This window comes from Carlito syrichta, unplaced genomic scaffold (assembly GCF_000164805.1).
Source record: "Carlito syrichta isolate Samal-C Ts95f unplaced genomic scaffold, Tarsius_syrichta-2.0.1 Scaffold315142, whole genome shotgun sequence".
In the NCBI taxonomy this organism is placed as follows: Eukaryota; Metazoa; Chordata; class Mammalia; order Primates; family Tarsiidae; genus Carlito; species Carlito syrichta.
The window spans coordinates 880,319-892,758 of record NW_007259238.1 but is presented as its reverse complement, the minus strand read 5'-3'; the positions used below and the strand labels follow the sequence as shown (position 1 = coordinate 892,758).

The following is a 12,440-nucleotide window of genomic DNA, read 5'->3' as shown; positions in this document are numbered from 1 at the left end:
GCTGATTTTTTGATTTATTGCAGAGATGAGGTCTCGCTGCCCAGGCGGGTCTCGAACCCACAGGCTCAGGCAATCCACTCACCTCAGCCTCCCAAAGGTGTGGGATTACAGGCTGAGCCACTGAGCTCGGCTTGCAAAAGAACTTATTAAGTATGTGTCCCATAACACTTTTTACACCTAAAGTGTTTAACTGTTTTTTTTTTTTCTTTTGAGTTGGGTCTCACTTTGCCACCTAAGCTGAAGTGCAGTAGCATAATCTTGGCACCGTAGCTTCAACTTCCTAGACTAACGAGATCCTTTTGCCTCCCAAGTAGTTGAGACGTATAGGCAAGTGCCACCACATTCAGCTAATTTTTTTGTTTTTTTGTAGTCTCAAACTCCTGGGCTCAAGCGATCCTCCCACCTTGGCCTCCCAAAGTGCTGGCATTATAGGCGTGAGCTACTGTGCCCAGCCTAATTTAGCTCTTACGTTTTGGTCTGTGATTCATTTTGAGTTAATTTTTGTTTATGGTATTAGGTAAAGGCCCATCTTCATTCTGTTATATATGCACATTCAATTTTTCCAGCACCATTTGTCCCCTGAATGATCTTTACACCCTTGTCAAAAATCATTTGACCATATATGAGTGGTTATTTCTGGGCTTTCTGTTCCTTTGTTCTATATGTCTATCTTTATGCCAGTATCACATGGTTTTGATTATTGTAGCTTTGTAGTAAACTTTGAAATCAGAAAGTCCTCCAACTTTGTTCTACTTAATTGTATTTAAAGCAAATTTTTCTCTTAAATTTCCTGATAGATGTATACTAAACTGACTATACCTAACCTTTGTTGGCAGAATTCCACTGGGATTATAGAGTTTGGAGAGAAGCCCTAAGAGTGTTTTAATACATGGTCCTTCCTATCAATACATTTAAGCAAGGAGTGCACACTTGAATGCTTAAAGGGGCCAGGCTAGTTACATAAATGACTGGAGTGATAGGATTTCAGAAAAAGGAATGGCGAGGAAAGTGGGGAGCCAGAAGTACAAGTCTGATCTATGTTTAAAAAAAAAAACGGAAACACATTCTGAAGACCAAATAAAACAATGTGCAGATAACTTGACCTGGGCTAACGGTTGGCAAACTTGTCAAAAGTTTTACTGGAGGCTGGGCGCAATGGCTCAGCCTATAATTCCAGCACTTTGGGAGGCTGAGGCGAGAGGACTGCCTTAGCCAGGTGGGGTTTGAGACCAGCCTCGGCAACTTGGTGAGACCTCGTCTCTACAATAAATAACAAGAACTAGCCAGGTGTGGTGGCATTCATATGTAGTTCCAGCTACTTGGAAGGCTGAGGTAGAAGGATCGCCATCTTGGGCAACAAGAGTGAGACTCCAACTGCACTCCAGCTTGGGCAACAAGAGTGAGACTCCAACTAAAATAAATAAACAAGCTGGGCTCGGTGGCTCAGCCTGTAATCCCTCGCTTGGGGAGGCTGAGGTGAGTGGACTGCCTGAGCCCGCGGGTTTGAGACCCGCCTGGGCAACTTGGTGAGACCTCATCTCTGCAATAAATCAAAAATTAGCTGGGCATGGTAGCGCGCGCCTGTAGTTCCAGCTACTTGGAAGACTGAGGTGGAAGGATCGCCTAAGTCCAGCAGGTTGAGTCTGCGGTGGGGCCGGGAGCCGCCACTGCACTGCAATCTGGGTGACAGAGTGAGATCCCAACTCAAAAAATAAAATAAAATAAATACATTTTAAAAAAAGGTTTTACTGGAGCCTAAATGTGACAAATATTTTAGATAGTGAAAAATATAAGTTACATATTCTAAACAGCTTCTGTAACTTAGTTTGTGCGTATATGCATGTGAATGAGTACAGATGTGTGTATTAGGATATGTGACACAAGACGTCCGTCCTACTTAGCCAAGGCAGCAGAAGGCAATGGTACAGAGCAAGGATTCTGGAGCCAAGTTGCCAGTGTTTAAATTCCAGTTCTATCATATGCCATCTTTGTACTTTGGGTAGGTAGTAGTAAACTCTCTAACCCTCAATTTCCCATTCTGTAAAATGAAAATAACAGTAGTATTTATTTCATAATGTCATGAGGAGCAGATGAGACAGCAGGATAAAATGCTTAGTACTAACAGCACCTGACATTTCAAAAGTCACTGTTAAAAAAAATTACTAATTTTTTTTTTCAGTTGGAGTCTCACTCTGTTGCCCATGCTGGAGTGCAGTGGCATGCTCACAGCCACTGCAGTCTTGACCTGCTGGGCTCAGGGGATCCTTCTGCCTCAGACTTTCAAGTAGCTAGAATCACAAGTACGTGCCACCACATCTGGTTAATTTTTTTGATTTACTGTAGAGATGAGGTCTCGCCATGTTGCTCAGGCTGGTCTTGAATCCCTGAGCTCAGGCAATCCTCTTGCCTCAGCCTCCCAAAGTGCTGGGATTACAGGCCCTGACTACTGTTTTGATCTTGGGAAGCTTAATCACTAAATCACTGAATGGTAATGGAAATACTTATCAGAGGAAAGGGGAAGGGCCAGATAAAACTGATGAAAATTAGATATGATAGAAGTTGTTGCCTTTGCGCACAGCCCCTTATTCAACTTTTCATATCTGTCAAAATAAGTAAGCTTACCGGTTTTACATTCCACGCAGATGAACTTTCCATCAGGGAGTGAAGTCAATCCCAGGCACTCCAGGTGAAAGTATTTGCAGCATTCTCCCTCACAAGGAATCAGAGGGTCACCAAAGCTTTCACAGATCTGTAATATGGCAAAAAGCGATTGTTCTCAACCTTCAGCAAACGTCAAAATCACATGGAGGGCTTGGTAAAACACAGATTACTGGGTCCTTCACCCAGAGATTCTAATTCAGCAGGTGTGGGATGGAGTCAAAGAATCTGCCTTTCTAACAAGTATTCTGAAGATGTACATGCTACTGGTCCTTGGCTTTCACTTTGAGAACCACTAAAATAGATAATTATAGTATTTCCAGATCCAATATGGTATAAAGTTTAAGTCATATTTGACCTTTTATGATTCCTTCTCTGGGATCTGCATACTTTTAACTTTTATTCAGAGGATAAAGCAATATTTTTCAACAATACATTTAAAAAGTTAATACTAACTTTAATTTAAGAAAATTTCTGCAATCAGTCATCTGCCATTTACTTCCAATTAATAACTGTGTATCACAATAAAGATTGACACTTATGTGTGAATAATAAATATTTCAACTCAGAAAGAGAAGAGTCAGAAAGGGCTTTTATCTCTGCAGTTTTATTTTTTAAAATGTTTTTGTAGGAACTGGGTCTCACTATGTTGCCCAGGCACATTTCAAACTGGCCTCAAGTGATTCTCCCACCGCAGCCTCCCAAAATGCTAGGATTACAAGCGTGAGCCACTGCACCCATCCAAGCTCTGTAACTTTAAGGCAATATCATAATTTAGAAATATATTACCCTCTGCAATATGAGGTAAGTCTATTATTGGCAGAATATGATAGCAACTGTTTCAAGTCATAGGATCAGTCACGCACCTACCTGACACACAGTGTCCTTCTTACTCATTCCCATGCCTCTTCTTGACAAACTTGAATCCATGGACTGCACATCAGAAGCATCTGCATCTGCAGTAGCTGAAGGGCTATCTACTTGCTTTCCAAAGCCTACCTACATGGAAAACATAGCACATTTTTAAGGAAAGCAAAACAAATATTTCCTCAAAGTTAGATGCTATGAAAACCCTAGTAAGACTTTCTCAAATAGATCTTGACACAGTTTTTTTTCCTTCTTTCTAAAGTCCATGGATACCATGTCTGCTGTTTTGGGAAAAACCGCAGTTAGAATTACAAACTATATTTGTCATATAACAAGAGAGCAACAAAATTAAGATACTCCTAAGTTACAAAATATCCAGATTTTTCTATGAGTATTTTAAAAATTCCCTGATTTCCCCTAGTCAGTCAGGCGAAAGCATTATGCTATTTTGGTTTTGCAAAGCAAGAACGAGCACTGCATCCAAACCCTTGAACATATTTACCTGCAGATCACTCAGTCCTCTAGAATCGGAGTCAGATGTGTCTCTGTATGTGGAACTAGTCATTTCTACATCAGTTGAGGCGCGACTCCTTTTCTTTAGAGGTTTACAGGAATCTGAAATCTCGCTGGCACCTTAATACAACACACTGAAATTAATCCTAAAATAGTGCTTAAGGTTTGCTGTTTTAAATTTTTTTGTGGGAGAATATTTTCTTTCCCCAAACTCATCTTTAGTGTGAAAAAAGCACAGCACTCTTTGTAACACTGAAGTCACAAGTCAAAACTTCATAAACTTCTGACCTTCCTGGTAGTGAGTGATTTAATTTACAACCGCTCTATTAAAACATTTAATTCAATTCTCCTGCTCTAAAGCTATTTTCAGTCAACAGAGCCCAAGTTTCAACCTAAAAATCACTTCTATCAAAACTGCAAGATAGTTGATTGATTTGGAGCAATTCAAAGAACCATTCAATTTGGAGGGGGAAGACATAAAACCCAACACACTGTGTAGTTTACAAATATGATCGTAGAGACATCTCCATCTTGTTTTTATTAGGGATGTGACAAATCTTTGATTTGTATTCGATTCGTACACGGATAGTGCCATTTTCCCCCGAATTTTGCAAATCAGTTGATTATTGCCCCCCAAATAAATTTTTGGATGTTCATAATTGTTCATCTGAGACTTCCTTGGTGAAGTGGCATTTATTGTGACCATTAACAAGTGCTGCAGCACATCTACATATGTCATGCCATTTAGGAGGCACATTGCCGAGGGCTGTAAATGGACAATCAGTGTTCAAGTGCAGCCAAATCACGAAGAGCTGGATGGGAGGCCTCTGTGGAATTTGTGCGGGAAGGAAACATATGAAAAAAAAAAAAAAGGCAGAGAATGGTGTGGAATTTTTTTAAAACTGTGTGTAATACAAATCCAGCCAAAACAATAGTGCAAAAAGTTACAAAGCAACAATCTCTTGGGCTAATGCAGTATAGGCTATACAGAAACAGCCACGATGAAATGTGCAGATCAGGCACGGTGAATACCAAGGAACCAAGGAGATGGTTAATATTTCAACCCACAGTTTGTGTTTTGGACTTTTTTCCCCCAAAATTTCCATACAACAAACAGACATCTAGATCAGCCCAGCAAGCTATGATGGAAGTGTGCAGTCCAGAAGAGACCACGGAGAAACAAGTCTCCTGAGGCCATGAAGATCCGCAACAGGCTGAGTGAGAGTAGCACTTGGTATATAGCCATGTTCTGTGGTGGAGGATGTGGGCCTCATTAGACTGCTCAGATTACTGGAACCTCGTTATTACATCCCATTCTACAAGTTTTTCACTGAATGTTTCCTGACATCTATAAATGAGGGTGCCTGCCCATGTTAATGCTGATTAAAAAACACAAGTACACAAATCTATCTCCTTCATTGCTGGTGTATGGACCCAGAACACCACCACAAAATATTTCCTTGGTCTAAAAGATCACTGGATTAACAAAGAGTTTAACAGAGGAACAGGAGTGCTGTACTGAGAGGCTTTCGAAGGGAAACACAGGTACCGCCATTTCCGATGAGTTTCTGAAAATGCTAGAAAAATGACAGACTGCCAAAGACAGCTGTCATGCTGTTCTCCATGATAACGGCACTAATATTAAAAAAAATAAGAGCTTTTAATGATTGTAATGTATACAGTTTGGGCTGTTTGGCAAAACCCTGCAGATGTGCATTAATGATGCTTTATTTAAAAACAAAAAACCAAAAACAGTCCATGTTGAAATTGATCAGTGTAAGTTAAACGGTGGTTTTTAGGCTGGACCCATGATTTAAGCTGTACCCATCCAGCTCAGACCAAAAAAAAAAAAATCATCTGAATGTTAAAGCAATTGTTCAGTCTTGAAGAAGGAACCAGGCAGGAAAATGCCAATAATGATTGGCAAAATCAAAATCGAAAACAAAGGAACTGTTTATCAAGCCGCCGACAAAGAAATCTTGCATGGAGACTACAAGTCTGGAGTTTCTGGGATGAAATTGTACAGGAATCTCAGTCCACAGTTTCCTCAATCGCTGCGGAGACGGAGCTGTCACTGAATCTGACAGAGCCCTGCACTCCCCGGTCCGCCGACCCTGTGGAATGGTGGAAACACAACGCAATCAGGCCTCCTAATCTCGCAGCGATCGCGATGTCTTTTCTTGGAGCTCCGCCAAGCAGTGTTCCCTCCGAGAGGCTGTTCAGTTCTGCTGAGGATCTCCACGGAGACCATCGCTGCAGACTTCTCCCCGAGAATGCAGAGAGGCTGGTGTTTTATTTTATTTTATTTTAAATAATGCAATTTGCCCAGAGTAAACTACAGGTATTAAATACAGTTTGATCTCACCAAAAACGCACGAATCATGCTATGAAGTTTGTACTGTAGTCAAATTGCACACAGAAAATACAGAAATAAGTTTAAGGTTTTCTTAAACTTTGTGCATATCTCAAATAGATTTGCATAAGGTCATCTAATAGTGGCCATAAATATGCTATGAATCATTTTAATTTACAAAAAGATTTTACAGCACTGTAAAAATAATTGTGGCAAGATTTTTTCAATCAGGTTGTCTTGTCTGATTTGTCATAGTCCATGTTTGACAAACATTAATAGCTACTATTCGGTATTCAGTCGAATACCAAAAAAAGTGGATTCGTCACATCCCTAGTTTATAAGCCAGTGAAACCCCAGAATCTTATGGAGAAAAGTTGGAAACAGTACCAAGTCTACATGGTGTTCTCCAATTTACCAAAACAACTAAGACTTTTCACGTGGATACAGAATAAGATCAACTTTAAAGGTCACACACACACACACAAACACTGGGAATACTGCAATTTCACACTGAAGAGCAACAACAATGATTTAACAGAGACAGACAAAAATACATGAAGTACAAATAAGTCTCAAAAATTGGTTTTAATCGAGGAAATGCAAAGCAACATTGTATTAACTCACCTTTCTGTAATCCAGTCTTCACTGTAGCCTGAGGAACTGTTTCAACCTGTGTGGACAGAAAAATGCAGCATTAACAAAAATTTTTTTCACTTTTCATTATTAACAGAGGGAAAAAAATAATACTTTCATCAATCTAAGTAATGATGAGTGATTAATGTATCTGAAATCTGAACTCAGTCCCATCTTCTGGGTCAAGTTCTCTGTCTCAGGGTCAAGGAGGGTTTAAATCCTAGCTGCCTGTGCTGAATACCAAGTGACAACACACAGCCACATGCTCTCTAGCAAAGACTTTTCCCACCACTCCCTTGGTATATGAAGAGAACAAGAATACTTTCCTCAGTGTCTGGGAGGCAGGAGAGGGGTTGTTTCTGCAACCAGCCCCAATGTTGCTATAAACCCCTCCCGCCCCAAAGACGTTAGGATAAATTTTTACTTACTATGATACTCAGGTTAATGTAACTCACGCCACTTTAAGACCCTTCCGCGCCTGCACTCACAGCTAAGTTGCTGGGAATCAGGACCCTCTCTGTAGAGAGTGCTACAGGGCTCCATACAGCTGGAAGCTCAATACTTTTGCTGCTAGTACAAACTTAAGAAAATAAGTTTGTGATATTGCAAAAGCACTTTCTTGAGTGTCTTATGAACAGTGTCTTGATCCTACATTAGGAGAGCGAGATCAGAAGTTATTCTGCCAATGTATATGTAAAACACGTGGTAATTTGAGGATTGAACCATTGGAATTAGAGAAAGGATGCTGTTTGGAGGAGTTCCTGTTTAAGCTATGAATTGAATTTCATGTTTCTTTAAGATGTGGTGAAATATGCATGTTGAAACACATTTTGTAAATATTTAAGGATTGTTCTAAGCTTTTTAAAAAAATTTTATTTTTTTTTACAACAGGTAAAAAAACATACAACAGAAATACGCTTTTATAAGATACAATTAGTAATACAAATATAAAATCTTCTAAACAATCACTGGTATTGTTCTACTACTAACTATAACACAGTGGCATTAACAATTTGTCCCATTTTTTGTACTCATTCTGCTTATTAACTTTAAACTGAATGGTCACAGACTGAATTTGGGAACCCGTTGGCAAAGTCACAACTTCATTTTGGTAACGAATACTGCAGATTTGCAAGAGATTAGAAAGATTTTTTGGAATATAATTTCCTAAGTATGAAAGTTAATATGAGAAATGAATGACAAATTAGTATATTATTTAAACTTTAGTTAAATATTCTGGAAAAACTGTTTTACATGCTTGGTGATACCATAGAGCACCCACAAAGTTAGATTTTAAATTTGAAAGTTTAAAACTATGAAGGAAATACTTTAAATAGAAAAGTCCACATTATTCCATATTAAATGATTTTGAAAATATATAACTTATGGGAACTAATTCTATTCAGAATTTGCTTAGTAGCAGGTGTCTACTCTACAAAAATGAATAGTCTTTCACTTTAAAAAAATTAAGAAAAAATGTGAGTTTAACTTAAAGAATAGTTTCTAAAAATTTCTTTGAAAAGGAAATTTAACATGTATATTACTACATTGATTATACTGGTTTAATACACTGTAGTCAAAATTTACCCCCTTCCTCTTTTTTTTCTTTAACCTAAATATTGGTTATCTGACAACCTGATACCAGGTGAGTGCTAATACACTGGGAAAATAACATTCCAAAAAATCTGTGATATTAACAGAAAAACTAGGTCATCTATGATTAACTGCTTCTTAAATATAAGAATATAAGTTAAATTAATTTGATTTGTTTAAAAAATAAAAACAATACATACCAGCAGCTTAAACCAAAAATCAAAATTGAAAAAAAAGGAGCTCAATGATGGTTCCAAATAAAAATCATAAAAACATGAAATCATTTTGCTCATAACAGAAATTTCAAAATAAGTGTGAAGAATGTTTTAAGAGTCTTGCACCACTGGCTTCCAGTCTCCTGAAGGCTGCCAGTGTTCTGTGAAAATGCCTGAAGCAGAATCACAGGGATGGCTGTCTAAGAACTGGACACTGGCACCAACCAGGACAGAAGCATGAGACAGTCCAGAAAGGAAACCCAGTGTGGGGGAAAGCTTCTCTTTCTTTTAAGATACTAATGAAAGCCACAACATTTACAAATACAATGTTTTAACTCTCTACATGTAGGAAGCCAACCTGCTCCTTTTTGATCTTCTTCTTTGGCACAACCTCAGTGGATTTCTCTGATTCAGAACGAGTTCTAATTGATCTTCTCTGTTGTTTCTTTTCTACTGAGCCTAAGAGATAATTTAAACACACAAACAAAAATTCATTTAAGGATACTCTGACATTTATGTAATTAAGTCTGACCAAATTCCTTGCTTTTCTTACCTATTACTTTTGAAATTTTAATTGCAAATCATTAAATAGTTGTTAAATACTCGGGAGCACATAAATAGTAAAGGCTTGATGAGCTGAGACTAGGATTTACAAAGGCTCCTAAATTAAATAAAGGAGGACTGGATTTTTTAAAATTAGAAAGTCAAAGTAAAACAGCAGAGACAGTTTAGTTTTAAAAACAGATGAACATATTTAAGTAAATATAGCTGAGAGGATGAAGGGACTAAAGGATGAATAAAAATGACCTTATTATGACATTAGGAACCATTAGTTCAAAATTCAGTCAGTGCTACACATTTTGCATTTTAACAAATGAGTTCAATAAATTCTACATGTAAAATGGTTAATAATGCTTGGTGCACTGATAAAAGTTTTGCTATTGTTATTAACAACCGAACCAGGAAGGCAGGAAATTGTGACCAAAACCTAATTATTAATTTAACTATTAAGTGACTTTTTATACTTTAAAAATAATTAGTCATGAAAAACTAAATGAAACAAATGACCAAGCTTTCATGTTAAGTGGTAAAATAAACTATTAAGACTTTTAGAGACTACAATTCTTTAAAAGCAAAAGAACACTCACATGGACCCCATTTTTTTAGTCAAATGCTCTACCCCTAAGCTACAGCCCCTCTCTCGGACCTCATTTTTGGAAAGGATGAAACTTAGACTGAAGACCACAACTAGAAAAACATTGAGTCGGGAAGGATTCCATCCTTCTGAGGAGGAAGGGCAACTTCAGTGCAGCTCTTCTCCATGTTTTCAGTGCTTGGACCATGTAAACTGTCCTTCCTAAATAATAAACACCTTTCACTTGGCACAGGAAGACTACTAAGACTTCTTATAAAATCAGATAGAGGCTGGGCTCGGTGGATCAGCCTGTAATCCCAGCACTTTGGGAGGTTGAGGCGAGTGGATTGCCTGAGTCCGCGGGTTCGAGACCCGCCTGGGCAACTTGGCGAGACCTCGTCTCTACAATAAATGAAGAAAACTAGCCAGGACTGCTACCGTGCGCCTGTAGTTCCAGCTACCTGGAAGGCTGAGGCGGAAGGATGGCTGGAGCCCAGCAGGTCGAGGCTGCAGTGGCCAGGAGCATGCCACTGCACTCCAGTCTGGGCACCAGACTGAAACTCCAACTCAAAAAAAAAAAAAAATCAGATAGAAGCCACTTCAATAAAGCCTTCCAGATAATCTTCACATTTTCTAACTTATTTACTGTTGGCTACATGTAAATGGCTTCCCTCACCTTAGTTCAAAGCCAAAACAAAGAAGGATCCCACTACTTTGTTTATGATGATACATTGTTGTAGAACTGTAGTTAATCAATTTATAGCAGAGAAGTCACAAATAAAGGTGTTGGCTCCCACTCTTCTTCTTAGACTGAAGAAAATGTTTACTTAGACAACAGATATCCTACCCTTCTAGACCAACCTGAGTATCCCAGAGATCCACACTTGAGTATAGTCATCAATATTCAAGTACTACCAGGGAGGCAAAAATGAAAATAAAACTGCTAAACAATCTTGTGTTGAATGTGGCAATATAACTGCTCCATGAAGTGCAGATGAGATCTGATCTCCTGTCTAACTGGGGATAAGGCAACATGACTTCTCAAAATTACTATGAAAGTTACCCAAAGGACACATACATTGAAAACCACTGAAAAGTATTATGTTCATGTTCTAAGAAAGAGGCAAGCATTTCTGGATCTGGTAAACAGGTAAGAAATCTAGTGTGAATGCAAGCACAGTTCCTCAAATGACAGAAATATGGCAGTGCCACACATTTTATGTATTCCCTAAATTTACTAAGATTCAAGCATTTTTCTTAAGCAGTTGACACCAGCAGAGATGATGATCCAGTTGGTTTTTGAAGGAAACCAAGTCTCTATTCTTGATTTTCAACTATGTAATGAAGTTATTTTCACAAAAAGCAAAATGGTCATTAAAAAAGATAAAGTATGCTTGTCAACCATTGCTGGTAATCAAACATAGGTCAAAGCTCTAGAGCACCAGTTCCTAAATTAAGTTTCTACCTTAATATACAGCCTAAATTCTACGTGTCTGCCTAAAAAGAAACTAGGCTTCCTTTTTCCAGGTATAAAAAAGTATTATATTCCACATAAAAAAAAAAAGTAAAAACTTATAGTAGAAAAATCTTACAGTGAAAAGACTACATGAAAATAAAATGTTCAGAAATTGAGGGGAAGGAAAACAAAAAACAAAAAAAACAAGTTCCACTAAAAATAAAAGCATAATATTTAAGTTAAGATCAGGCTAAAATTATGTGAAGAATTTACTTTCTCCCTACTTAAGAGACTATAGATGGCTAAATAAGATCCTTCTAGTCTTATGTAGCCACTAAATTCAGACAAATTACCAACAGTTTAGCGTAAGAAGAGATAATAATACTGGTATACCTAACTATGGAAAGCTGAGGACATAAGGTTCTTTTCATATTCAAAGAAGGGAACATTTTCAATTATGGCTAATTAATGCAAGATCTTCTAAGTCCATCTACTCATTCCTTCAACATTATACTTTCATTTTTTATACAGTATTTTGAAATGATTCAAGTTGCAAATCTCCCTGCTCTCTTTAATTCAACTTTCTTTCACAACTCAATACTGAAAAAGGCTGCTGTTTAACACGTCCTATCCAACCCCATCTCCGCTGCCTATCCTGCAGCCCTCATCTTTTTTTTTTTTTTTTTTTTTTAAGAAGGGTAAGCCAGCCGGGCTTGGTGGCTCAGTCTGTAATCCCGGCACTTTGGGAGGCTGAGGTGAGTGGACTGCCTGAGCCCGCGGGTTCGAGACCCACCCGGGCAACTTGGTGAGACTTCATCTCTACAATAAAATCAAAAATTAGCTGGGCGTGGTAGCACATGCCTGCAGTTCCAGCTACTTGGAAGGCTAAGGCAGAAGGATCGCCGGAGCCCAGCAGGTCGAGGCTGCAGTGGCTGGGAGCGGCCACTGCACTCCAGTCTGGGTGACAGAGTGAGACTTCAACTCAAAAATAAAAATAAATAAAAAATAAAGAAAGGT

At 38.4% G+C, this 12,440-nt stretch overlaps 1 protein-coding gene across 1 annotated transcript in view; it reads right to left on the bottom strand.

Moving 5' to 3' along the window:
• The window catches only part of NSD3 (nuclear receptor binding SET domain protein 3), a 109,877-nt gene that overhangs the window by 40,312 nt on the left and 57,125 nt on the right, over positions 1 to 12,440 (bottom strand). Inside the window, exons 8-12 of the mRNA XM_008072363.2 lie at positions 9,191 to 9,291; positions 7,016 to 7,061; positions 4,028 to 4,158; positions 3,529 to 3,657; positions 2,623 to 2,749 (exon numbers count right to left, since the gene is read on the bottom strand). Coding sequence (XP_008070554.1) covers positions 2,623 to 2,749; positions 3,529 to 3,657; positions 4,028 to 4,158; positions 7,016 to 7,061; positions 9,191 to 9,291 — 534 coding nt within the window. The remainder of the gene's footprint in view (positions 1 to 2,622; positions 2,750 to 3,528; positions 3,658 to 4,027; positions 4,159 to 7,015; positions 7,062 to 9,190; positions 9,292 to 12,440) is intronic.